The 27,592-nt window shown below is 51.4% G+C and overlaps 5 protein-coding genes and 1 pseudogene across 6 annotated transcripts, besides 1 other annotated feature; 4 read left to right on the top strand and 2 right to left on the bottom strand.

The window, feature by feature from the left end:
• Window positions 1–1,505: 1,505 nt before the first annotated feature.
• Window positions 1,506–2,879, bottom strand: NCS57_00951800 (uncharacterized protein; the record flags this gene model as incomplete). The annotated part of the gene is made up of 1 exon (XM_053059289.1): window positions 1,506–2,879. One exon carries the CDS (start codon window positions 2,877–2,879, stop codon window positions 1,506–1,508), a length of 1,374 nt encoding a protein of 457 aa, XP_052911360.1.
• A 1,318-nt stretch (window positions 2,880–4,197) lies between these two features.
• NCS57_00951700 (uncharacterized protein) lies at window positions 4,198–14,056 on the top strand (the record flags this gene model as incomplete). Its single annotated transcript, XM_053059288.1, has 5 exons — window positions 4,198–4,544; window positions 4,610–10,680; window positions 10,734–12,557; window positions 12,611–13,365; window positions 13,415–14,056. The coding sequence occupies 5 exons, from the start codon at window positions 4,198–4,200 to the stop codon at window positions 14,054–14,056; spliced, it is 9,639 nt and encodes a 3,212-aa protein (XP_052911359.1).
• Window positions 14,057–14,611: 555 nt separating this feature from the next.
• On the top strand, window positions 14,612–15,871 carry NCS57_00951600 (uncharacterized protein; the record flags this gene model as incomplete). Its single annotated transcript, XM_053059287.1, has 1 exon — window positions 14,612–15,871. The coding sequence occupies exon 1, from the start codon at window positions 14,684–14,686 to the stop codon at window positions 15,869–15,871; it is 1,188 nt and encodes a 395-aa protein (XP_052911358.1). The 5' UTR covers window positions 14,612–14,683.
• Window positions 15,872–16,800: 929 nt separating this feature from the next.
• On the top strand, window positions 16,801–19,322 carry NCS57_00951500 (annotated as a pseudogene). Its single transcript has 2 exons — window positions 16,801–17,546; window positions 17,594–19,322.
• Window positions 16,801–19,322: a sequence feature.
• Window positions 19,323–21,028: 1,706 nt separating this feature from the next.
• NCS57_00951400 (Alpha-galactosidase) lies at window positions 21,029–21,968 on the top strand (the record flags this gene model as incomplete). Its single annotated transcript, XM_053059286.1, has 2 exons — window positions 21,029–21,547; window positions 21,597–21,968. 2 exons carry the CDS (start codon window positions 21,029–21,031, stop codon window positions 21,966–21,968), a joined length of 891 nt encoding a protein of 296 aa, XP_052911357.1.
• A 17-nt stretch (window positions 21,969–21,985) lies between these two features.
• NCS57_00951300 (HET domain-containing protein) lies at window positions 21,986–23,971 on the bottom strand (the record flags this gene model as incomplete). The annotated part of the gene is made up of 1 exon (XM_053059285.1): window positions 21,986–23,971. One exon carries the CDS (start codon window positions 23,969–23,971, stop codon window positions 21,986–21,988), a length of 1,986 nt encoding a protein of 661 aa, XP_052911356.1.
• Window positions 23,972–27,592: the final 3,621 nt, after the last annotated feature.

Genomic DNA, 27,592 nt, shown 5'->3' with positions numbered 1-27,592 from the left:
GCCAGATCCTGTGTCGCCAACAAAGGATATTAGACTTGGGTATTGAAATGGCGGCCTCTCTGGGACATTTTCGACCAGCCTCTCCAACCGCGGATAGATTCAAAACTGTGGGAGAGGTTTGTCCTGGTCATCCGGGACGCCGAACCGGGTCGACCACAGATCGTTGACATGCAGGGTGGCTTTATCTTTTTCGAGAAGCTTGGAGTCAAGGAGCCACGAGATAAAGATCCATCGTTGGAAGTCTGTCTCTTTGCATGGGTCTCCGAAAATCGGCGGTTCTTCGTCTTCAGACTTATGTTCCCGTGTGCCTAAGAGACATTGCCGGTGTGTGGGCATGTGAGCCACGCCGCAGCCACTACACAAGACAAACCGGGTGAGCGCATCTCGGACGCCGCAAAGGCGGCAGCTGAGGGGGATCCTAAGCCGCTCGGCTTGTCGGGTAATGCTGTTTTTCTCAGGGCCTGCAGATAGATGTCCAATCAACGTGTTGCTTACAAGGCTTCACTGGGCTTTGGCCATTCATCCCTTTCAACCTTTACCTCAAAATCAGACTGGTTTCGGGTCGGCAGACGCACCACGTTATTGAATCTGTGTTCGAAGCCGGCATCAGGCGCTGGTTCTTCTGAAACTGGGAGCTCGGCCATGAGTGCTAGGCGTCGAAGCTTGGTGCAATGGAGGTGTAGGAAGAAAGCAAGCCTTTGGAGGGACAGGCTCTTTTGAATTCTCGGTACCCCTCCCCCTCTCCCCGGGGAAATCAAGGTCCGGTGAAACGGGCTGGGAGGTTTGGCATTGGAACTAGTAGCTGAGCAGCTGGCTATTTCGTCAGGCTTGCGGCAATGAGGCGGCTAGAAGCAAACCAAAAAGCGAACCAAGGACATTGAATGAATGCCTACATCTCTTGGTTCTCATCCTTGCCGGTATTCGAGGATTGACGTTCTTCCTGCCAACATTTGGGACAAACCAACCCCCAATAACGAAAGTACTGTAGATTTTCGTAAGCTTACTTATTTAAGCATGCAAGTATTCTAAAATAAAAATGACATTCTTGAAAAGGTGTTACGCAGAAATCCGAATGAAGAGGTAGAAAAAGAATCGCTCTCGATTTATCGTCTCTCTATTCATCGTCTCTCTAGTCTTCGGGTGCTTGGATGGGCTTAGAATACAATCATCTACTTGGCTCGAAGCGTTGTTATTTCTCTACCTTCTCAAACCTTCTCATTGGCTGTGACGGTTTCCTAAAGACGGGCTCATGGAAAACGAGCTTGATAAAGTATTGCACCGCACTTCATCACATTTCTTTTGTACCAAACTTGAACGGCAGCAGTCGAGTCGACTAGTCTGAAGCCGGGCTCGGACTGAGAAGCTAACAAAAAATTCCATTAATTTAGTTACACGAATGATCTTGGATAGCTATTAAGTTAGGATTTGAAACCCAGACCGAATCGCTATCTATCAAATTCTGGTTTTGAGCGTCTCCCCACGCCTTTGGATAATCGTCCCGGCCCCTACAAATCACTTGGCTCCTTGTTCTTACAAACCTCGTCAAAATCTCCGTACTTTTTCATCCCAGCACTCACAATCTCTTTGAAAACCTCAAACGGACAACTGGCCCCAGGCCCGCTTTGACAGAGCGGTAGCGGCCGTGGCGCAGTGTTGGCAATGAACCTCACAAACTCATCCTTCCCTGAGTCGTCGCCTGGTCTATCACAGGTCATCTTTTCCATGCCAACATGACCTAGGAAAGGAATGAGATCAGACATCTTCCATGCCCTCACATGGTTGACATGCGAAGTCGGGAATTCATCATAGCCTTCATGTGAGGATGAATTGAAGATGCCAAGTGCTGTGGCGACGAATGGCGGCACTTCACGGTGCGTGAAGAAGAAAAACAAGCGCTGGTCTGAGGGCCAACCTGTTGTTTCGTTATGGTTCGCGTCTGGGTCTTTGTCAATGGCGTCGAAGAGCTGAGATTGTGAATGAAGCCAGGGGAAACCAAGATAGTTGGAGAGAGGGTTGAGCGGTCCGACCATGTATGCGTACTTCATATCCCAGGCATACTCGTACGACAGCCATTCTGCATCAGAGAACAAGTCGCACATTGGTGAACGCCTTCCACGAATGGCCGATTCATAACCACAGATTGACTGGAGGGCAAAGACATCCTTGGGGTCGAGGTCATAGTCGTCAGGGGTGTAGGGGCTAAGACGACGCGAGACTTGTTTGCCGTAGACATTTAAGAATTCGTGTAGTTCCTTGGTACCAGGGTCTTTTGAGAATTCTGAGCAAGCCTTGTGCGGAAGAAGAGCACGAGTAGCGTTGTTGAGATCCTTCTTGTCGGCGCGGACAAACTCGACGTCTCCAGAATTGGGAAATGCGTCGACAAAGGCCTTGGCAGTATCATAGGTCCTTGCTTTAGTATCTGCCATAACACGCTTGACCGACGATGCCAGGTGCCGGTATCGCTTCATCAGATGTCTCCCAACCTGCTTGGCATCAAGCTTCCCAGAAGGAGTGACATCTTCCAGGCGCTTTTCGTCAATTGGAGAGTACCATTTGTTAAGGAACTTAAGGGGACCTGAGAAGCCCCCACGATGCTTCTCTAACTTGAAGAGAAATGGTTTGATGTAGTCCTCATACTCGGCATCGTTGGCATAGATTGACGCGTGCCGGATAAGGTAAGAAGCAACATCGACAGTGCATCCCTCTGGGGCAGCGTGTGCGAGCCCGAATCCAACGGCATCGAAATATGGCGATATTCCTGGCAGGTGGAGGAGAGGATCGAATTGGTAGCCTTGAGAATGATCACGAGCCCGAATCGGCTGCTGAAATGCAGATGCAAGGGAAATCGCGGTAGCAACCACAACCAAAAGGCGAGACATGGTGTTTATGGGGGTCAGACTTAAAGGATGGAGTCTGTGGTGATCAATTTTACTGGCTCGAACGTGTTTTTATCACCTGCAGGTCTATGACGTATGAAGCGACAGATGCTCCCTGAGAGGAGATCTCGATCTTTGAAACAAGAAATCGCCAAGACTAGCTCTTATAAGCTAGACAAACACGCCACAATTTGGGGAAAGGGGTCGGCACAACCGCTCCCGGATATCACTTGTAAGTACAAAGAAAGGCGGGCTTCCAATTGATCTCTGACAGAAAGGTGCCGCGGAATGGCCGAGTATGCGCAACTTACGGTGGCCTTGGATGAGGCTCTACCGAGGATCGCTAGGACCCTTGGGGGACGATAATAGATAAATATCAGTGGCTCGGGGCTTTTCAGGGGTTAAACTTGCATCTTTATGTGATAACTGCACTGAGCATGTCCCCTCCCTATTGGCGGGGAAATATTGAAGGTGTATGGTGATCTTAAACGCCTCTAATATCTAATAATAATTCACAGAAAATAATTCAAAAAGAAATCCTATAATAAAAAGAAATATTTAATATTATTTTATTTCATATTTTATACCTATTATTATCCCTTTGATAGGTAACCCTGGTGGAGGGGAGTACATATGCTCATATGGATATGAATCCACGACCAAATGTGCGCAAAGTAATCTCGCTTTCGCGTCAGAAAACTTACTCACTAGCTTTCTTTTTCCATAAATCAAGAACAAAAATCCCTCCAATTAGTTTTGCATGCTCACCTTATCTTGCTATCAAGCGCGTGTGGCTGCATTAGCTGTGTGACGCACGTTGGCCGCAATCAGACACGAGATGCGGGAGGCCGACCATAGCTAGCTATGTGCGCTCAGTGCTGTGGAGAGATGCGATCACCAGGATGAAATACATGACCCTAGGGAAGCGAGCAAGTCTTCTAAATGCCGATAGAGGACGGATTGTCCGGGATGGCCATCGTCCTTCTCCATGACTTGGCGCTCATCGTGAATCAAGACGGGACTCACAGTGAAACCTGGAGGATGAGGCACTATCACCTTGAGAGTCAGCACTAAATCGCAGGCCCTGCGTCTCTAGGGAGGGCTGGAATGAACACTGATTTGGCCAGGTAACCTCGATACTCCATAATCCCTTTTTTGTCTCACACTGTACCGGAGGTCACGAAGCTTCGTGTCACGCTCCAGCGCGTCGCGTCTCAATTCCTCCCTGGAGGTTCAAAGCACTTCTAGTCTCTCCTTTCAATAAGCCCAACGTCCAGCACGCGTCTTCTTCTGCTGGAATTCGGCACAGTAAAATGCAATCATGAATTCTGAGCAATCTCCTCTCGTGGAGACTGTGTTCCACCACCTTGTCCTTCCCCCAAAACTTCCGCGCAAATTCGATGGCGATAACACCGAGCTGGCCGAGAATCTCGGGGAACGATTGCAAGAAGCCTTGTCCGCCTTGCGGCATGTGGGAAACCCCGCCATCTGGGACGCTTTGGATGCGTCTTTGCGGGCTACCAGAGCCCTGGACCAGGGCTTTTTAGGCGGCGACGACCTGCTAGAGGGATTCAGAACCGTTGCCGAGAGGGAGAGCAAGGTGCCAATTTGGCTTGCTCTCCCTGTTGCGCAGCAGAATGCCGCGCTTTTAATTCACCGTGATGTTCCGTAAGTCCTACACGCCCCTAGGGGCTACACATGGGCGAAATTTTGACCTGATTTGATATCTATAGTGGTGAAAACATCATCTTTGAGTCTTTCCAGGTGTCTGCGCCTGTGCGAGATGTTCTCAACGCAAATCATGCCCTCACCTGGGACTTTCCCAGCCGTGCAGTCTCAGTACCGCTTCACGTCTTTAATGACGCTTCGTTCCAGCAAAACTTGGCTGACTTTCTCGAGCAATCAAGTTCCGAGGCTTTTGATCAGTTTGCTGCACGAGCATACAAAGGAGGCCAGTCGGTTGTTGAAGCTCGAGATTGTCCCGAGCCTGCCCTTGTCAACGATATGCTCATGTCGCTGCTGGAGGGCCTGGGAAAATCTGTCACCGTTCGCCAGGTTCGCAAAAGAGTCCGTGATGACTATGTCCTGGATTCATCTGAAACGCCATGGAGACGCTCCCCGTACTGGCTTGTTCTCCGTGTCACAGTTGGACGACTCCTCTGCGCCCTGTCCAAAGATGAGAGGATTGGCCGGGTGTACTACAAGTTCATCATCTGCGTCGTCTTGGCTAATCTACTTGGAGAATGTATCGAAAATCTGCACCCCGAGATGACACTGATTCTCCAGGCAAAGCTGTGCCGTCGCCTTGCTAAGCTCGAGTCCGAGAAGCAGGCTGCCTCAGATACTCTGCGTCTGGCGTACGAGCATTTTTTCCACGCTACAGAAGCCTTCTTTGAAGGGATCGTTGGCCGTGCAAAGCACGAGGTTGTTACCCAGTGGGAGAATTACAAGGCGAGCATCGTTCGCCCAATTCCTCTCCTTCCAGGACGTGCATCAACGAACGATCTGTCTCTCAGATTGCCCAACAGCGGCCCAATTCTCCTTGATCTTCTCTCACAGGGATCTGTGAATACGAACCGCGGGGTGCGACTTGACCTCCCATCTCTGGAAGAAGGCACAATCTCGCAGGTCAACCAGCTCACAGCTCGGTACACCTCACTCATTCACCGCGAGCCCGACTTCAAAAGGCCAACCAAGTCACCTTCACATGCTCCACAGCAAGTGTGCGTCGGGTTATCGACGATGATGAACAATTATCTAAAGAGGGGCGAGAACGCTTACAGAGACAGCCCCCTGTTGATGAGCCAATACCTCCTAAGATTGTTTAAACTTTGGGTGGAGATGGACCAAGCAGCCGTTGCCGCATGTCCTCTTCTCGAAGACTACCACCCTGTCTTTATCCCGCACGCATTAGATGTCCTTTGCCTAACGACCGTGGAAGAGATGGAACAACTTGCCCGTGTCCAGGAGTATATTGCGGCCCGCGTGAAAGCTCACACCAAGCATGGTAGAACAATCTTCAGCAACCCGAGATGTGAGCCGGCATTTGCATATCAGTTTGTTTACAACACCTCAGCTGGGCTTCCTATGGTGGACCTAGTCGCGAAGATCGACAAAGCTTCAGAAGAGTGCAGAAAGTCCAAGGAATCAGAGCTGGAAGACCTGACCGAGCGGTATCGCAAACTTACACAGGAGATCCAGGCTGTATCCTGCACTTGCACTCGACTTCATGGTGGGAGAAGGGAAACAAAGGGCTGCCAAAAATGCAAGAAACTGTGGGCTCGGAAAGCCCTCAAGATTATGATCCACGAGGATTTTCTCCCGTCCGACGAGACAGACGAGGGCGACGCCCACTGTGCTGCCATTGTGTATGAGCTGCTCATCCCCAAATACCTCGCAGGTTATCGACAAGCAACGTGGAACTTGTACCTGCTGGGAAGCCCACCGATGTTGATCCAATCGCCCAATCCTATGCTTGTTCTAAACAATTTCGACAAACTCAAAGACTTTACACCCAAGAGCTCAGCCCATAAGTATTCCATCACACTGGCGTCGCGGAAAAAGCTGTTTTCACAGACTCATTACCGCAAGATGAAGCTCCCAAAGCAACCACACGAGATACTGCGGCCGTTTGGAGCAGAATTCTCTTACTACGACGAAGCGTCTGGGTTCTGGGCCGACGAGCTCCCCGAAACGCCATGGTTCCAGCATCTTCTTGGCCCTTGGCTTCCAGAGGGCGTTCCTGATCCATATGAGAACTGCGATCAGTCCAAAGAGGAGGTGTATCATCCAACATCGTCCGAGATAATTGCCAACGAAATCGACTGTCCCCGGGACATGTCCATACACGAGTTCTCCGCTTATCAACGGGTCGTTTCTGGACGAGGTCGACGGTGGCTGGCCATGCTCATCGAGCTGTCTTCTAGCAACATCAATTTCAGCAGTGAGATTACCACGACTCTCTTCACACGCCTCGCCCTGCAAGCTGGGCCTGCCATCTTAGAGGGTGGGACTTTGAGGGAGGCGCACATCGTCTTCCGTGAACAACCCTTCTGCAAGACACTACATGATCGGCTTTCCTCCTGGTTGGCTTCTCTGGAATCCAATTGTCGAGAAGTCCACTGCATGGGCACGATTGTCATCCTCAGTCTGCGGCTATATCACCTATGTCTACCAGGCTTCAAGGAGAAGGCGCTTGACTTGTTAGTAAGGATTCGACACATCACCTCCAACTGGATCGTGCAGTGGCGCAACGAGGTTCGAGTGACTCCGGAGGGTGAAACCGCTCGCAAGTCTTCAGATTACGCCTTTCGAGCTGCCTTGCTCTGTCGTCAGACATTCTCGATATATGCCGACTCTCAGGGTTCACATGCAGCTCTGGGTAGCGAGGATGTGCAATGTTTCTTCCGGGCTTCTATTTCCCTTCAAGAGCACCTCTTGATTAGTGTGGACGAGCTGAGCCCTGCTCTGAAGCATCTTCTCGTTCAAGATCTGTCCACTTCCTATCGCATGCGGGTCATGATCAAGGGCTGGGTCGAAAAGAGCCCTCATTGCTTAGAGAACGCCATCAATGAGACGTGGAGTGATACCGGGGGCTTCGAGAAGAGGGCCTACTCTAACTGGACCTTCATGTTCTCAAAAGACTATCCTTGGTGGGCTACAGCGCGGGTCGAGGGGACCAAGTGGACAGCCCCCCAAGTGATACACTACCACATGATCCAAGGCCACCTCACTGTGGACGGAAAGCCACTTGGTCGACTCCCTCTCGAGATGAGAGAGGATGAAGCCATCAAGGAGCTCTTTGGCGGGCAGCACTTGCTGACGCGTCCGTCCAACCTCCTGGACCATCAGCTGGTCAATGAGGTCGAGGGGCACCAGATTCACTTTGGCTCTAGGAACGGAAAGGTAGTTATTCGGGCAATTTTTCGAGGATCTCTGCTGGAGCACGTTCCGCGGACAGTGTTCAAAGGCATTTTGGGCTATGATCTTCCCTCAGGCCTTGTGGACGACTGTGTACACTGGCTCAACCTGCAAACCGGGAAAGTCGAGATGCGCCGTAAACCCCGGATATGGGTCCCTAAGCCATCCAACTGGATCCTTGATGTCCATAACCGCCAGGCTGTTAGAGGTGTAGGGCGCCGGACCAAGCATGGCCCCAGCTTGGGCACTTATCTGGTCGAGCCTCGATCCGAGGTTGGGCAAAGGATCTATCGCATCTTTCAGGGGTTTGAAGATCCCGAGAAGCTGACCATCTACCAGCCATCCGGTGCTGGGTCTTTATCCGTTGAAATGAAGCGCCTGGAGATTCGATTCTCAGTCAACTTCAAGGGCCTGCTTCAATGCCAACAGCTCAGGGCAGAGATTGATCCTCAACAGGACGTGGGCGCTCTATACGGGCTATGCAGCCAGATTCAACTGCGTGGTATCGCAAATCCTGACAACAAGAGCGTTCTCGTTCCCATTGGCAACATCCGCTGGGAGCGAAGGGGAATACACGTGGCCGTCAGTATTGCGAATGATGGCTTGTACGCAAAGTTCACAGTCGACCAGCTCCTGGGCCGACTTGACTGCCCGCCAGAGCCACTCCTCCTCTACCTGAAAGCAGCACTGCACGCACTGACCTCGTTTCCCCTTCCCGATGGACTCACTGGTCGCACTGGGACCGAGGAGGCACGTCACTGTCTTATTGCGGCTCGGAGTCAGCCGTGGGCTCCTCTGCAACGCTCCTCTCAGGAACTCTTGTCCGTCATAAGATCCCTCTCTCCCAAACGGTGGCTTTACCCACCAGGACTTGGAGTCTACCAGAAGGTCAAGTGGGACAGTCACCTTACCATGACGATTCAGCACGAAGGTCTGGCCCCCCTCGTTGATAGCGTCGCCCTTCGATCAAAGGACCTGGAGACGTTTGCGCCAACCCCCGAGACGGAAGATGAGTTTGAATTTGGGTGTGACGATCTTGCCATCAGGAACCTGTATCTTCGGGGCTGCATACGGCGACAAATCTACGAGCGTGTCTGTTTCCCCATGGACTCGGCGGTCCTTCTACAGGCCACACACATCTCCCCCTATGCCACCCCCAGTCTTGCTTCAAAAGAAAGCTGCCAAGCTTTTCAGACCACTCGTGCGCTGCGGGAGCTTACATCTGGTGTATATGGGTGTTCACATCTGACGTCCGTCGTGAAACAATGGGAGACGGTTGGGGGATTCGACAAAGCGGCCGTCGGTGTGGACATTAGGTCCATCTTAGACTTGGATATCTCTGAGCTTTGGGGATCCTTTGTTCACACATGCCGGAGTAAAGCCTCTAACTCTGCGGGGGCTTATGATGTGCATTTCCAACTTGCATTATTGGCCTTTAATAGCAAGACTAGCATGACCGTTGTGTCGTGGCTTGTGGCATTGTCCAAGAACTCGGCGTTGAGGGCCTTTGAACCTCCAAAGCGCCCGGAATGTGAAGATTTCGACTCTTTCGATCCTTCAAGGCCCTTGGCATTTACAGATTTTCACGTCTTTGAAGCCCCCTCGGAGGAAATCTTGACGGCACTGGTGCTCAACAAACAGCCGACCTACGAGGATTGGTTAGAAGATACGCCAGAGGAGGAGACGCCAGAGGGGAATACACCAGAGGAGAATACACCAGAGGAGAATACACCAGAGGAGGAGGATGTCGAGTCCAAAGCCGACCAATATTACGCTATGCAAGCGGAAGAAGCGACCCGAATTGCATCTCTCATCGTTCATGAAGGGCCTGGCCTGCACCTCTCTAAGGGAGAGTTTGAGCGGCTGGTCCAAGAGCTCTCAGTTGAACGCATCGACCTGGAGATAGCTTGGGAGAACTTGCAGCCTGAGCTGCAAAGACTGTCTTACAATCTTGAGCTATCCGTCTATCTTCTTCAGGTAGATGAAGCTATCAAAGAAATTCGCCAACGCCAATCCCCAGCGATAAGCGAGAAACAAAACAAGATCTGGAACTCCAAGCCGGCAACGCTCACAAGTCTAAAGCCAAGTCATAGCAATGGTGTGTTCAAAGTACCTCACCTCGCAAGCGGCCTGATGAAAAAGGACATCCACTTCAGCCATGCTACGAGGGATCAAGCAACCATGGACCAGCTGTCTCGCAGTTTCGCCAACAGAAACCTTAGGAAAGACGACAAGGCTCCGAAGGCCTTCTCCCTCGTCCCCCAAGAAATGACAACACTCTCCAGGATTTTCAAGAGATTCACCGCCTCACCGAAAACCACGAGGCAACAGTACGGAAACGATCTCGAGGCATCCCTTGAAGCCCTGATCCAGGACCGCAAGGTCAACAAAAAGCCCAGGCGGATGCCCTTTGCTGGAGGGCTTAGTCGGGCAATTGCACAATCTCTTCAAGTCCTACATGACCATGTCTCCGCGATTCGGGCTTCCCTCTCCGATGGTGAAGCCGGCTTCCGATGGCTCGACGCCAGCAACCTGTGGCCCTGTCTTTCGCCCGTCACGCTTCTTGAGCAACTCAGACACAGTAACCAGTCAAATTCGAGCCCCAAGATGCGAAAGGAGTTGTTGTTATACGGTGTTCTCTTTACAAAACTCCAGAGGCTCGTCCGAATGCGTGATGCTGAGCTCTGCCGAGATGAGAAGCGGTTACGTGAAGAACAGGAGCACGAAGGTCATTCAAACTGGTCTCCTCTTGAGCATCCAGAGTGGCTTCTCCTTGAGATTGACAACAACATACTCATCCGTCCACCTCAGGTAGATGTGGCAAGAGCCATTATATGGCCGGCATCAGAGTCCAATTCAGTGCTCCAGATGAACATGGGCCAAGGTATGTTTCTAGGGCCATGACAAGAGAGGAATTTTATCTAACCAAAGTTGCAGGCAAAACCTCATGCGTCATACCCATGGCAGTGGCGATGCTAGCGGACAAGACACAGATTTGCAGGCTTATGGTGCCTCGTGCCCTTCTCCTCCAAACAGCCCAAGTTCTCCAGGGCCGTATCGGGGGCCTGGTTGGTCGCCAGGTCTGTCATATCCCTTTTGCACGACGGTCTCCGACAGGTGTCCACGACATGGATCGCTATCAGAAGCTTCACCGAGACATTCGCACATCAGGAGGCGTCATGCTCTGCCTGCCCGAGCACATCCTCTCCTTCAAGTTGAGTGGGATACAGAAACTGGCCGACGGGCAACGCAAACAAGCCAAGAAAATGATCGAGATTCAGCGGTGGCTGGATACGTCAAGCCGTGACATCCTCGACGAGTCTGACTTCACACTCTCGGCAAAGACTCAGTTGATCTACCCCAGCGGTATCCCGGCAGCTATAGACGGTCATCCTCAACGGTGGCGGGTAGTGGAGGACCTGTTGGCACTTGTTGAGAGTCATGTATCTTACCTCCAGTCGAGTTTCAAGGACGGAATCGACGTGAGGAGGCGTCACCAAGGCTACCCCATCATCCATTTCTTACGCACAGAAGTGGAAGACAGCCTTAATGCCCTGCTCGTGCAAGATATCTGCAAAGGACGCCTCCCTCAGGTTCAGTTGAAGGACCCGACTAACCAGGTTGCTCAAGAGGGCATAGGCATGATTGTATCGGGCGTCGATGTCCCTCGTTCCACTTGGGAAAACGCAGCCAGGTCGCTCGCAGACGACGTATTCGGGTGGAAGATGCTTCATTTGCTGCGTGGCCTCATCTCTCAGCGTGTGTTGCTCCTCTGCCTGAAAAAGCGATGGAATGTACAGTACGGCCTGCATCCTCACAGGGCTCCCATTGCAGTGCCTTACGAGGCCAAAGGTGTCCCTTCTGAGACTGCAGAGTACGGTCATCCAGACACGGCTCTTGTGCTTACTTGTCTTGCCTTTTACCAGACTGGTTTGTCAAAGGTTCAAGTCGCCAAGAATCTACAGCACATCATGAAGTCTGATGATCCAGCGGCGCATTACGAACGTTTGGTCCACTCGTGCAGATTACCAGCGAGTCTGCAGCAGTGGAACTTGTTGGACATGGACGACGAGGTGCAGATGGACGAGCTGTGGCAGCTGTTAAGATTTGACCGAAACGTGCTCAACTACTTCCTCAACAACTTTGCGTTCCCACAGCATGCCAAGCAGTTCAGCGTGAAGCTTCAGGCTTCAGGATGGGATATCCCTCTCCTATCTAACAAGTCATCGAGCAAGAACCTGACGACTGGTTTCAGTGGTACCAATGACAATAAGAGGATCTTGCCCCATACGATCAAGCAGGACGACTTGCCAAGCTTGGTACAGACGAATGCAGAGGTCCTCAGCTATCTCCTAGAGCCGCGAAATCAGAGATTCTATGAAGCTGCTGATCGGAGCGGGAAGCACTTGACCGAGACCGGGCTGCTGGAACTTCTTCGCAAGGCAGGTATCAAGATTCTAATCGATGCTGGTGCCTACATCCTCGAGATGGAGAACCATGATCTCGCATCAGCCTGGCTCGAGATATTCCCAGAAGCTCAAGGCGCGGTGTACTTTGACCATCAAAGCAGGATCATGGTTCGCGCCCGTTTCCAGAAGGCCGCCGTTCCTTTGCTGGCAAGCCCATTTGCGGACAACCTCGAGAATTGTGTCGTTTACATTGACGAGGCTCACACGCGTGGTACAGACTTGAAGCTTCCAGTCTCCGCCAGGGCAGCCGTGACTTTGGGTCTTGGCCAGACAAAGGACCACACAGTCCAAGGTATGTGACTAGCAATGACGCCGTGGATCATGATGCTAAGCTAATCATATCAGCTGCCATGAGACTGAGGCAACTTGGCTCGACCCAGTCAGTGGCATTCGTGGCACCTCCGGAGGTGTACCAGAGCATCCTTCGCCTACGAAGCGCTTACAACGGCATCTTCACAAAGCATTTGCCTGTGACGTCCGAAGACGTGGTCCATTGGCTGCTTGAGCAGAGCTGCGCGGCGAGTGAGAACATGATGCCGCTCCACCTGGCCCAAGGCTTTGACTTTTGCCGGCGCACAAATGCGCTTTGGAAGGGTCTTGACCATATCCACAAGAAGGAGTCTAGGAACCAGCTTCTCCGTTCCATACAGCTACGAGAAGATCAGACACTGGAGCAGCTCTACGGCGCGAGACAGCTGGACTCGACAGAGTTTTCACAACTTGATTTCCAACGCTTGGTAGATTTCAGGAAACAGCTGAGCCAGCAGAGAGCCGAATCCTCGAGCAGCGGCAAGGCAGTGCATTCTTCAGCTTTTGAGGAGGTCGAGCAGGAGAGAGAGGTTGAATTTGAGGTTGAGCAGGTCCGCGAGAAGCAGAAGCCTACCCGTTTTACCCCGTTTGAATTTGAGAAGCTTGCTTCCCAACTCGTTGCTTTTGTTCAATTTGGACAATTCCACGACCAGCGCTTTCAGCAGGCCTTTATGTTAATTGGTAGAACAAGTATTGGACGCCGTTTCGGTGTTCAGAAGACTTCTTCTAGGCTCTTTGTCTCTGGACAGTTCGCGTTCAGCATTCGCGAACAAGCAAGAGACGACATTGTGGTAAGTAACCCATGGGAATCTTCCTAGTCAAAGACGCTGACAGAGATAGCGACCTGTTGAGTGGATACTCTGGAGTTCAAGGACCGACACTGCTGTCCTTATCACTCCCGAGGAGGCTGAGCTCCTTTTGCCGATCATTCGACAGGTGGGAGACCCCCGTGTGCGCCTTATCGCCTATGCCGCTCCAGTTGCAAAGTCGATGCAGGTGTTCAACACACTCCAGTACTTGACCATACCGTCGGACCAAGGCCCATTACCAGCCTGGGTCTCTATCGAGGTAGGCATCATTGCCGGGCGCCTTTACTTTGACTACCACGAGTATGAGTCGCTGCTCGCGTGGCTAGGAATCGGTGAGGTATCCGACTCCAAGGATGCGGTCAGGCGGGGTCTCTGGATCGACCACCCCTTGAAGTTCCTCTTGGAGTGGTTGACCTATCGTCGTCAAACGGCTGATATCCTGCACACTCCGATGGGGTATGTCTGTCAGGGTCGGGCTCTCCAGGCCACACATGCCTTTTTCAACTCGACGGCAAACCTTGGGGAATTGGAAGATCTTTCCTCTGGCATAGATCGCTTGCAGATCGGTAACGGAAACCTTGGCGGCAATGCTAGTGAGGATGACAGCGAGTGGGAGGAAGGAGACGGAGGGGTAGACGTCGTGGATATCACATATACCGAGGAGGAGTTGTGAAAGAAGGCGATGCAAGATGTCGCGAGGGGGACAAGGTCATGACTGGGGAGTTGCTGTATTCTTCAATTACTGTGCCTGTCTCTCCGTTTCTATAATGACATTTACAAAGTTGAATCAAGTGCCTACCAGTGCATAACTGCAATCGACGTCATGGTTCAAATGAGCTTATGCTCTATCCAAAACCCCAGGCTGTGTGGGTCAAGCAAAAAACAAGCTGTCAAAGGATAGTAGTAAAAACAAAGGAAAAGCAGCAGAACTTTGCAGAGGTAAGTTGAAATAGTGTCTTGTCTCAACATATTTTTTAGTGTTTCTAAGGTAAATATACTCGTCATAAGAGTCACAGCCCTTGAAAGGAGTTAATGAAATGGTTGGGCCTGTTTATTTCTCGACCCCTGGCTGGGCTTCGTCAGCTCCTTGGGCCGCCACCCCAGCTACATGGCGTCCTCTAATTGGTTAGAGCACTCCAGCCCAGCCTTGACAGTCCAATCATGCATGACTTATTTTTACCGCCTTTTCGCCTGTAGTCAGCTCCCTGCTCCATCTTCATCCTTACACCACGCCCGTGAGTCTTTTCGTTCGAGCCCGATCTTGACCTTGTTTACTTTTTGGACTTCTGGCTCTTCAAATATGGGGCTGGAAGATCTAATACCGAGAGCGCTTCGCGACAAGAGGCTACAAAAAGTGGCGTTCGAGGCCGCCACCACTCTCGCCGCCGAGTCACCAGTAGTCAAGACTGTCCAAGCCGCGTATCAGATCACCAAAGTTGGAGATGTCATCAAAAACACCAATAGTCTCCTTCTAAATGCATCCGACACGGTCAGGAGTGCCCAGACTATCCTACCTCAGATGCACATCATGGGTCAGTCCTTGGTCGACACGGCAAGGCTACTGAGCAAGTTCAGCATGGTGGCTACAACCCTTGGCATGGGTGCCAACATTATTCAGACATATCAGGGTATTCAAGCCCTCAACCTAATAGCTGCTAAGCTAGGAGATATGGGAAAGAGTCTTGAAGCTCAGACAGCCCTTACTGCTCAGCGAGACTTTCCTCAATACGTCTACGACATGATTCGGGAGCGCTTGAGTCAGACTACTGTCGATCCAGATCGTGAGCACTGGTTCTTTCTCTACCATCCAGATACCGACTGGTACCCCAAGTTCTTCCACCTCGTCGAGGAGAAACCGCTGGACCCTCGCTTCTGCGGCTACACCAACCAGCTCGACACAGTCTTTATGTTCATGCTAGCAGCCCGGGAACGCATCACCGAGAGGGAACTACGAAAAGGACGCAAAAAGCAACACTGCCGCCCCATTCAACTACATCTCATCATACCAGCATATCAATCCATCCTAATTCCCGAGAGCATCCGGATCCCAGACGAGATTGGTGATTTCGTCATCGAGGGCCGGATCAACAGCAACAGGCCATTCGTATGGCTAAACCTCCCTGAGGATCAGAAGTACTATACATCGGATGTGGGCTTCTGGACACCACCGCCCCTCGGATGGTGGAATCAGGCCATGACATGGTGCGGTATTACCGAGAAGCCGCCAGAGTACGGATCACCCAGAATCCTAGGCATGGGGCCTCAGCCAGCCCTGATCGAGGCCGAGGTTGGAACCGAGGAGAGAGTCATTACTGTTGAAAAGGAAAAGGCCATGATTGAGGAGGCTCCCAAGGAAGATGGCATTACAGAGCTCGTGAGGAGACACTCCAACGAGTCTTCGCTCGAGTTGGTTCAGGCAACGAAGAAGCGTTCTACACCGCTGCATAAGCGTGGTAAAAGCCGTCAAACATCACGGCGACGTGCATAGGCACATAAGGCATGCCGGATTGATGGGTAGATTATACTTTTCCTTTGTTTTCTGGCCTGGGCATTCATGAGATTGACGAAATTAAGATACAGAACGGGAATATTGGCATCTGGAAAGTTCTGAAAAACAGAGGTCACGATTGATGACCTGGATTGGCATTTCATTTTAGCTACATTATTGGCGATACTTACGATATTTGCATCCCATAGACACACGGATCAATAGAGCAAAAACTCATGGCATGGTATAAGCCATGATATATATCTGTTAGTTCCTCCTGTGGGGTGTGATACACATAGATTTGTTTTTAGACACCAACGGTAATGCTCTGGACATGCAAGAACAGAAGGAGATGGTTCACGAACCGGGTGGCTCTGACTATGGTGACATTGAGCATCAGGCTAAACTCTAGGGGTCCCCGGATATGTCGGATGATGAGACGAAGGCCTCTGTACGTTTGATCCAAGAGGGCTCCAATGGCAGGCAGCCTGAGTCAGGGTCATCGATGAGCGAGGTGCTTTAGGATGCATGATTCACAGACTTCCAATAATAGAATCAGCATATTCCTGGGTTCCAACACAGTCTCTGGCGGTGACAACATTGAAGACTCGTTGCCAAGTATGGGTAAATGCCTACTGCAAATAGAGAGACAAACGCAGTTGAAACACGGCAAGTAGGTGCAGTAAACCCTGGAGCCGCCCCATCACTTCAGTTACAGCGTGGGGTTCGCGTACTGAGGCACACAAATGTCAAGAGTCACAGGGGTTGCGGAGCCGTTACCAATAACCTGACCTGAGGTTTGTCGTGTGATTTTGATCCCAAAAAATCCCTCAATTCCTTTCATACAGCCAGGCCGCATTTGTCCAGGTATTCTACTTACGCTTTCTTTCCGTCAAGAACAGTGGAGAGTCAGACCCGGGGTAAACAAGGCGACAGCGCTCGACCTTTCAGGTTTTAATCCTGTGGAATACCGCCAACTCATCACTCGCCCTCTTCGTACACGATCGCGCCTATGGACCCGGTCAGCGCAATCGGCCGTCCGTACACCAATATTCATCCATAGCAGACCTAGAGCTGACAAGGAGATAACAGTGGTGGCGGGCATCGTCCAACTAGTTGAAGTTAGCGCCAAGGTTACGAAACGTCTTGTCGACTTCAGCAGTGCTGCTCTGCAAGATGACACGCCCCAAGCCTTCAAACAACTTAAGACTGTTCTTCCTCTCATAGTAGCCGACTTGCAACGCATACAAACCGATAGCGCCTATGCCGCTACACGAGATCAAGCCGCTCTTCGCAGCGTTGTCCAATGTTGCCTCTCAGACACCCAAGAGCTAGACGTAATCCTTGAGAAGGCACTGCCATCTACTGGAGACTCAAGTTGGGAGAGACGAAAAAAAGCACTGAGTAGTCTAAAGTATGACAAGAAAATCGACAAAATTGCCGCCGCCATGAATAGTTATGTCGGCATCTTGACGTTGCATCAGGTTGTTGATCTCACCCATAACTCCAAGTTCGAGAAGCCTCCGTCGTACCGACAGGCTTATTGGTTAGTTCCTTATGACAAAAACCCTTCGTTCGTGGGAAGAGACGCTATGTTTGAGGAGATTGAGAGCGCCTTAGCTGTAGAAGAGGGAGTACAGCCAAAAACAGCTCTTTACGGTTTGGGAGGGATTGGGTGAGTCGACTCTGGCTCTCACAGGGTTTGCTTCTAACACATGACAGAAAGTCCCAAATTGCCTTGGAATATTGTCATCGAAAACGGCAGAAAGATCAGCGATGCAGCATCTTCTGGTGCAACGCTGCTACAGCGGCACGTTTCGAGGAGTCATTGAATCGAATAGCCACTCAGTGCGGCCTCGTCTCGAAAGAACAAGCAACAGATTCTTTCGCAGTATTGAAGGATTGGCTTGAGTTCCGACACCAAGGTCCCTGGTTAATGGTTGTGGATAATGTTGATGACCAAGATGCCTTTTTCAGCACACAGATGCGGACCGGAAAGATACCATCAGAGTGCATACCTCATTGTGCACGAGGTTCCTTGATATTTACCACCAGAAGCAGCGACGTTGCTTTCGATGTGGCCGACCCAGCAAAGCCTATCATGATTCGAGAGATGCAAGTGGCCGAGGGTCTGGAGCTGGCCAAGAAGCGATTGCCCAACGATACTCCTCAAGAATTGCTGGTTGAGTTGCTAGAGGCACTGGAATTCATCCCGTTGGCAATTACTCAAGCAAGCGCATTTATGGCAAAGAGAAGAAAGGGGGTACGACCTTACTTGGAGCTATATCGGAAAAGCGATGCAACAAAGATGAGGCTTCTTAGCTACGAGTTCTCAGATCATGGCCGTCCAGGGAGCTCAATGGAGTCGGTCGCCAAAACATGGATGCTATCATTTGAAGCGATCCGAGAATCGAACCCTAGAGCGGCCGAGCTATTGTGTCTGATGACATTCTTTCAACATCAAGAGGTTCCTATCATTCTCCTCCAGGACGAGGAAGAGGACGAATTCGACTTTCAAGACGCCGTCGCAACGCTGAAGGCTTTTTCGTTTGTAGACGCTAATGAGGAAGATACAATATTCAGCACACATCGGCTGGTACAACTGGCGACGAGGTGTTGGCTTGACCAGGAGATGCCCTCCGAGACAGAGAGATGGGCATCTGCAGCTCTCAGCTCTGTGGCAACGCGCTTCCCTAGACCGACCTCGCACCCCGATGCAGAATACTTCACACTCGGCGAGTCTCTTCTTCCTCATGCGGAGCTCATGCTGCAACACCAATTCAAGGTACCTTCAAAAGAGGTGGAGCTTGCGAGAGCAAGGCTTCTCAACTCATCAGGACGATACCTTCACTGGAAAGGCAGTTATGACGAAGCGCGGTCTCGTTTTCAGGAATCAATGCAAATCAACATGGAGTATCTCGGCGAGAGGCATGTCGATACCATGGTCAGCACAGGCTTATATGGATGGTCACTTGCCATCGTCGGTCACAATCCAGAGGCGGTTCCCATGTTGGAGCATCTCGTCCAACTTCGAACCGAGGTACTAGGCGAAGATGACCCACAAACAATTGACGTTTTGAGTGACCTTGCTCACGCGATTGTGGCTACGGGCAACCTGCAAAGATCAGAGGCCATGCAACGCGAGGCGGTGGCTCGAAGTGAGCGCATCTTGGGTCGGCGACATGGCAATACCATCGACTGCATGGCGTTTCTAGCCCAGGTCCTTCATCAGCAAGGAAAACAGGCTGAGGCAACGGTTCTTCAGCGCGAAATATTCACCACCACGCTTGAAGTGCTTGGACCCAGGCACATCAACGTGCTGATGGCGGAGGGTAACCTCGCCTCCATGCTGAGCAACGACGCAGAAACCTACAACGAAGCCTACGACATCTTCAAAAGCAACATCCAAAAGAAGCAGGAGGTCTACAGACATGACCATAGGGAGACGTTGGTGACTGTCTTTCTGTTTGGGGCTTTACTTGAGAGGATGGACAGGCTTGAGGAGTCAATACAGTTGCATACGCAAATGTTGCATGACATCAAGGATGGACCAAGACAGAATGTTCCGTCAACTCGGAAAGGGAGGGAATTGCTTGAAGATCGATTGAAATGGTTGCGGAATGCGTCAGCTGAGCTGAGAGGGTTTGGAATCACACTCAGACAGTCAAGCATGAACTGGCGAGATGAGATGGAAGTGGGAGTCGTGGATAGAAAAGCTGTCATGTTACCGCATCTTGCGAGGGCACGGCAAAGGAGCAGGGCAGCCAAGCAACTTATCACTTGGGCGACTAAACGCTTGGAAGTGCTTGCACGATTGTCCGGAAACAGCACCACGTCCATGTATGCAGTGACACACAGGAATACAATGTCTAGTCAAAAGAATAAGGCGGGAAGGCATTCACTGATGAGAAGTTAGGAGATACTCTTCTTCGTGAAGTCACATCAAGCAACCAGCACAATGAAAAGTGGTAAATCAAAAATTACGCCCCCCATGGTCCCGAAGGACAATGGAGCATGGAATGACGCCGCGCTGTGCAATGCAGGCCCTCCAAACTGGTGTCCCCAAATCTTGAGCTGGGGAAACCGGAACAAGGTAAGTATGAAGAAGAAAAGAAGAAAACGAGCAAAGGGCGACGAGAGACTGCCAATTTATAGATGCTGAAGGGCCACATCGATGCCTGGATGCCTGAGGCTGGGTGGGTGGGTGGCTGGAGATTGCGTTCTCGGCGGCATCGGCCAATAACGTTCAGGATTTTGGCGAGGCGGGAGGTTATTGTTACTTCTTACGTATGCTTCATTTGTTGAGGCGAGAATAGCGGATCTATGACCGGGGGAAGAGACATGGTGCCGAGGCGGAAATGAGAAGATACTCTGAAGCGAGATGACTTGCTCCTCAAATGCCCACTTGGTTCAGGTGACGATTGGCAACCCTTGCAATCAGCAACTTTCTTTGCAAACACAGTGTCAGTACCGGTTTTGAGCACGCCTTGCCAGCTTGCATAATTGTGTTGTTATGGCATTATGTTTTACCCAACATTGTGCTGAACAATGGACATGACATTTGCCATCGTAAAGGCTGCCAGAAATAGTCTCTGTCAACAAATTCTTCTAAAATGCTTCTCAGGCACTATCAAGGCCTTGTTTTAGTGTTTCACAGCCAAAGCTAAACAAAAGGCTAGAACATTCAGTCACATTCCAAGTCCGTCCCCCACCCCGTCACATTCCTCCGTCCATAGATCAGTTGTGAGGTATCGTTTGATCAGTGCTCTGGGGTAGCAACAGGCCACAACCAGGCCTGCCGGATGTTTTTCGTGACCTCGAGGGCAGCCTCCAAAGTGTATTAATCCGCGACAGGAGTATAACTCGTGTCTCAAGTTTTTGTACGTCCGCGTGTCTGGCTCGACTTCTTTGTCGAGGCCCGCATTATTCGAACCGTGGAATGGAAGTGACACCGCTTTAGGCTCAAGGGCTTATTGTGCAATGGGCACAGGAACGTGATTGCATTTGGTGGCACATTGTTGCAACGAGGACCAGCAATAAATAGGGTTGTCAAACATGACGCGCCACGCCTAATGTGTCTTGACTCTTGATGTAGTTATCAGGGCAAGACTGCTTGAAGCCTTCAATCCCATTTACAGGCAAACTGCGACATCGAAAATGAAGCTGAACCACCTCATTAATAGTGTCATTCTCCTTGTGGCATCTTCTGTTCCTGTACTCGCGGTCCCTTCCATCGGGAATGCCCAGGCAACTGAAGCGCTTTCTCCTCGCGGCGTTACTACCCGCAAAGAGCTGTGGAAGCCTAAAGTTGGCACTCCTTGGCAAATCGTTCTTTCCAAGGTCATCAAGATCCCTAAAGGCGGCGCCAAGAACCTGAAGCCAAACGTCCCCATCTACGACGTGGACTTGTTTGAGAACTCAAAGGAGACTTTTGACGCTCTGCATAAGGCGGGAAAGCATGTCATCTGTTACTTCAGCGCCGGATCTTGGGAAAATTGGCGCGATGACAGAAAAAGCTTCCAGAAGAAGGATCTCGGCAAGACGTTGAGTGGATGGCCGGACGAAAAGTATGTCAACATCAACAGTCCTTCAGTACGGGCCATTATGGCAAAGCGTATCAAGTTGGCTGCCGAGAAGGGTTGTGACGCCATCGATCCTGATAACTTGGATGGCTATGTAGGTCATGACCCGCGGACAATGAGGCTATGGCTAACGTCTTTTGCAGCAAGCCGATAATGGTCTGGGTCTGACCGAGGCTGACACAATCTCATACGTCAAGTTTCTCTCCAAAGAGGCGGCAAAATATCGTATGACGACGGGCATGAAGAACGGAGGGAGTATTACAAAGCAGGTTCTTCCACATGTCGGTTTCTGCATCAACGAGTCTTGCATACAATACTCCGAGTGCGACTTATATGCACCTTACATCAAAGCCGGAAAACCTGTTTTCAATATTGAGTACCCGGCGGGTGCACCAAAGGTGAAGGCCGCCGACAAAAAAAGGATCTGCTCAGTCACTGGTGCTGCTAAGGGGTCGAAAGGATTCAGCAAGGTTATCAAGAAGATGAATCTGGATAGTTGGGTTATGTATTGCTAGTCCATCGGGTGAATTTACTATCGAATAATGATCTTCTCAACCTTCTCGGTCCCCTTCGCCACATCAGGCCATACATTACCCGTCATGACTCCAAACGCAAAAGATTCGCCCACCAGCTCAAAGTATGGGGCCTTGTCTTCCCCCTCAGCTTCACCCTCACAACCCGCATCTGTCCCTTTTGAAGAAATGGATCGAAAAACAAAAGGGACAGAAGCTCCCTTGACGACATAAACCACGTCACCGACTTGGGCTCGCTCGGGGGCAAGTCCTATGAACCCAGTGTCGGTCACAAAGAATCTCTTCCCATCGCACATGCGGAGGATGAAATTAGCCTGTGTTTGGTAGCTGGAACCTTTTTTGAAAATTTCGACGAGTGGGAGGTGATCCTTCTCATGACTTTCCTTCCAAAATATATTATCCTTTTTTGCTTCCTCCTCCTCCTTTGTCATGTTTTCGGCACCGTATAACTTGATGAATTCGACGGCCTCGTCGGCAACTCTGGGGTAGACTACGTCTTCTCCAGAAACTGTTCTGACGAACGGTGAGAGTCCTATGGGTCCATTGTGCCAGTCCACCATCTCCTGGGTTGAGAGGTTCGTTGGAGGGCTCCTGTTCTTGAGGTATTCCTTGCTTGGTACAAGGCTCTCCCACTGAGCAAGCGGAAACACATTGTTTCCAATGTCACAGACATCGCCAAGCGTCGTTATCTGGCCGACCTGGACCACATCGAGGTGAAGTTGCGCCGAAATATCCCCCGATGCAGATGAATATTCCGAGACAGTCCAAGTCTGGAGTCGTTCGGGTCTGTATCTTGATCGACCAAAAAGGTTGTCAGGCTCTCTGTCAAACCCAGCAGCATAGCCCATCTCCCTCGGTGGGTTTTGTGAAGACCAGTTCGAATCGACAGTGCTCCAGTCGGGGACCCAAGAGGGAAGGCCAGGTATTTGCGGCTGCTTGATGACGCTTTTGAGGGTATCCAAACCGACAGTCTGTAGGAGTAAAACGGCAAGGTCTGTGAAGACGGCCTTTTCAGAAAGGCCGTAATCGACTGGAATCTGAATCCTCTTTCGGCGTGCTTGCATGTCTTGGACTTCATCCTCATTGTCACATTCCCAGTTCTCCATCGCCTCGCCTATCTCCACAGACAATTGGTCGTGATCTCGGTTCAGCAGAGGAATAATGGCATACAGCTTATCCCTCGGATCGGTCGCGCCGCAGTGTCTTGTGTCCCTGAGCATCCTGAGGAGTCGTTCCACATACCAAATCCACCCACCGTGCTCCGAAACGGGCGATGTTGAGTACTGGACCGAGTATGGAAGCTTATCAACAGTCCGGTTCATTATGTTCCATTGATAGAACGTCAGGAAACTTTGCCAATCTAGTTGTTGACTCCCACAAATGACGATGGCTTGTTTTGCAAATGTAATCTCTTGTAACACCCAGACACGGTGAAACCAAGGTCGTTCGAAGAAAACATCCAATGAAGATTTATCGCAAATCGCCGACGGCAGGTCCCAGTCGCCAGTTCCGTAGTCGGAAGGATCGTCAACCTCACCAATGTACTTCATGGCGGCGTCCGTGTCGCTGGTGCCCTCGCCAAGATAGACAACAACTCGAGTTGCTTCCTGATAGATGCGTGACATGAGGATCAACTGATGATTCTTTTCCGCATTCAACGACTGGTTGATACAGATGGAATCAATCCACAAGGTTCGAGCGGAATCCTTCTTTCGCAGTCGTTGGAGCGCAGCGTAACAGTTGGGTGTGACGCCCATCGTGATTTCTTCGCCATTCTTATCAACAACTCGTACCAGTACCTGGCGTGATGCGTCTCCCCAAACATAAGAAACGGCTTCGTAAGGTTGAGGTTCCTGAAGTCTAGTGTTGATAAGACGTAGGATCAATGGTTCATCGGGGTCGCCAGGTTGAAGAGAAATGAGGCGAAATGAATCTTCCTCCTCCAGGATTTCTCCAGCGTAGGCCTTGTATAATTCCTCGTTCATCTTGGCACCCATCAAGTGTTTAATGCCATGTCTGACCAAAACCTGCAAGCTGACAATTGGAATATGTCTTGTGTCGGCGAAAGCGGTCAGCGAGGGCAGCAAGACTGATTACAGATTACCCCACTCTTGAAGCAAAACAGGCCGATGTGACGCTGATGCAGGTCAAGTCCGGGCGATGGTGGTCTGGACTCTTGGCCAACGCGAATCTTGGTATTGAAGTTCCACAAGCTCACAACGGACTGCCTCTGATGTAGTAACACAACCAAAACTCGCCGATAGATGAATTAGAGTCGTCGATGGCTACCTGGCCAACGGGGTTTGAACCACATTACCATCCCTGGGCAGGAGGTTTCTGGCTCCGAGCTCGAAAGGGGTATTGATAATTTGATATAGACTCACTCTCTGCCACATACGACCATACCCACCGGAGAACTCGGGATCCCGTCAAGTTCTTGTCTTCTGGTCAAGTGTCGCTTTTTTCAGGGATCATGGCCTCTGGAATCGGAGACCAGAGCCTCCATTCTTGGAGTCTCGCGACCAAGTCGTCGACCAATCAAGCGCCGTTGTCGCAGCATTAACAGCAGCTTCACCTGCAATAACTTGTAAATTGGCAAACACAGCTGTGAAACTTAGATCTTTGGCACTGCGCACCTCTTGAGATACTCTGAGACCATTGCTACAATTTTTTCTGATCTATTCAAGATATATTTGCGCTATGCAGGCTTTCTCCAAAGTCGATAGAAGGTAAGCACTCAAATGCAGGAGGAGAGGCGTACTGCTCCGGTCGTCGGAGGCGCCTGCGCTGACCGTTCTACGCGTGCGTCATACCGTTTCCACCGTTTTACAGCTCTGGACGGACATCTCAAACGGTTCAACAGTTCTTTTTTCGGACCGTCTGATGCTATCGACACACCATGGCTCTCAGCAGGGATGTGCCAGGTCGCATGCTGCGGCAGGCCAAGCCCTTATTTTAAGAGCTGAAGTGTTGTAATTCGTCTGTGGGCCAACCCGACCCACGCCTCAAGGCGGATTAGACATAGTCGCGCTCACGGCCAGCTTTTATTGGCTTCTGTAAATGGCGCAATTTGAACACTCCGCGCTTGCCGAGCCGGGCGTCAAATGGATTTCCCCTGCAGATGGGCCACTCTCCCAATACAATTCTCCCTGAACAATTCTCTCCATCTCCCCATACAATCTTGGTGGCACGCGGTGTTTTTTTCCCGACCAACCTGCCCTGTATCCATGATGCGGCTGCGACTGGCCGGATGGACGTGGTGCCGCCTAGGTACGGAGAGTCCGAGTCTGTAACCCTTGATCCGGGGTCTCCCACCGTGCACGGCCAACCCCGACCCGGCGCCAATGCGCGCTTGATTGCCGAAAAACGCAATTGGGCGCCGGCGGCTACGGCCACTCGGCTCCGGGCTGGGTCTAGATTTAGTTCCGACTTTAATTTAAACCTCTTTCTATGTCCTAAAAGGCCTCGCACTGGCCGAGTCCTGTTCTGGCGTTATGAGATAGTTCATTGAAACGCGGAACACTACGTCTCTTAGAATTATGAATTGCTCACCCAACTACCGAAAAGATCAGAGTCCAATCCCGGGCCTCGACGCAGATATCACTGCACAACCTGGGCATGCGCCACACAACTCAGATTGCCAACATGGTGCCGCTACAGTTGTCTTAGCATTGCGGCAGGAGCGCAAGAGAAGGACAAAAATGTTTTCAAAACGACGAACAACGCTCCTCAAGAAGGTGTACGATCTTCACAAAGACTGCGATGATGTTGATGTCTTTTTTGTTGTGCGTGACCGTCGAAGCAACAAAATCTGGCAGTACTCAAACGGATACACACCGCCCACACCGTCAGAGATGGTAAAGCTGCCAAGTCTCACATTGAAGAACAATTCTGACTATAGATAGAGCTCGATATATCCGCTACCCGTGATCCTGAACAACCAAGGCCTCGGGGAAGGACCAACCGAATATGCTAGCAGGGGGGGTCAATTGTATCCATTGCCTGGGACGTGACAGGGCTGATCGGAGAAGAGCGGGGTGTGGGGTGTGCATCTGGGCTCATGACTTTTGTAAGATTAGAATACTGTTGCGTCGAAAGATTCCTGTTCTCGGCCCCTGGCGCCGCCTTTGCCATCTCTGTGATGTACCTGCCTTTTCACCTGCGTCACGTGCTATCCACACAACGACATCTCTCCTCACCCCCTGTTTCTCGCTCTGTTCTATTCTCTTAGGACCACGGCCATCTCGCATCGTCTCTCTCACCTTTGCTTCTCCTCTGCTACAAGACCTGGCACATCATTTCCTCAAGCTCTCTCGGCCACGTCGCAAGTTGGCTGCCTCCGAACCACACCGTCGCCCCTGCGGACCTCACCTTCCTTGCGCCCGCTAGAGAAGGCTCAAATCACCCAACAGACCGACTTGGATGAGTCCTGCATGGATCGTGTTGGTATACTACTGCTTGGCGCACTCCTCTTACCCGGCAGAATCACCACGTCAGATCATGCTGTGGGACCAACGACAGGAGGCGCATGTGAACGGCCTGAGGAGCAGCCGGGCCCAGGAGGCCAAAGGGTTGCGGCGGACTCTGTGAGAGGCATCGGTGGACGACTTGCATTGGTCAGGTGGTCATCTCGATAGGCATGGTGGAGGCGCAACCGTCTCAGCTTGTCTCCTGGGCGCCGCAGACAGCCTCCTGGCTCGGAAGTGTACGTGTTGGTGATGCCCGACTTGCCTGTTGTGGAAATGGCGTCCCGGTCCTTTCCACGGCTCGACGGTCGCCTGACCTACTATCTCCGGGATACCGCTGAGTCTGCCTTGGGACAAGACATCGATGGTACGTGTCTCGGTCGAGAGGAGACCTAGGCTTGCTGCAAGAGGGACGTGAGGGTGTGCTGGACACGTCAGCGTGCCCGAGGCATATTGACGAGCGGATGATGCCTCGCTCGAGTTGGCAGCTCGAGTATGCGCTGGCGCCATCTTTACCCCTTTAGGAAGGGGCCACGGGCAAGTCACGGCCTGCTTTTTGGTCATCACGCTGCATAGGCGCTCGGATGGGCTCATATCCGGCCAGTATCGCCAATGAGGATCGGTTCAAGAGGTCTCTGAATAGCGCCTGACCTCGTATTATGCACGGAGGAGAAAGGGGCAGGGCAAATCGGCGACTCAGCAACACGAGGCGCCGCCTCTGCATCCTCGAGGAGAGGGGATGAGCGAGTTACGATCTGCTTTCTAGTCGTCACGCTGCATAGGCGCTCGGATGGCCTCGCTTCCGGTTAGTATCGCCAATAAGATCGGTTCATGAGATTCTTTGAATCGTGCCTGACCTCATTTTATGCACGCTTGTGGCGACAGAGGGCCACAGAGTTGCAGGATCCTTGCTTAGGAAGTCCTCCGGAGCAATCCGCCAGCGGCGAGCAGGGCAGGGACGCCAGTCAAACGGCTCATGATATCCGACAGAGGTCGCATTCCGTTCCGAGCCGGTGTTGTGGTGTATCTCAAGGCATACCGATCAGCTCGGCCTCCCAGGCGGAACGTGGCCGAGCCAGAGAACATAAATGAGGTCGCTGCCGGAGACACCCATGGGTCAAACCTTCAACATTCAACTTT

The sequence above is a fragment of the Fusarium keratoplasticum genome, chromosome 7 (genome assembly GCF_025433545.1).
Source record: "Fusarium keratoplasticum isolate Fu6.1 chromosome 7, whole genome shotgun sequence".
In the NCBI taxonomy this organism is placed as follows: Eukaryota; Fungi; Ascomycota; class Sordariomycetes; order Hypocreales; family Nectriaceae; genus Fusarium; species Fusarium keratoplasticum.
The sequence above is the reverse complement of the archived record's forward strand: the minus strand, read 5'-3'. Positions and strand labels throughout refer to the sequence as shown.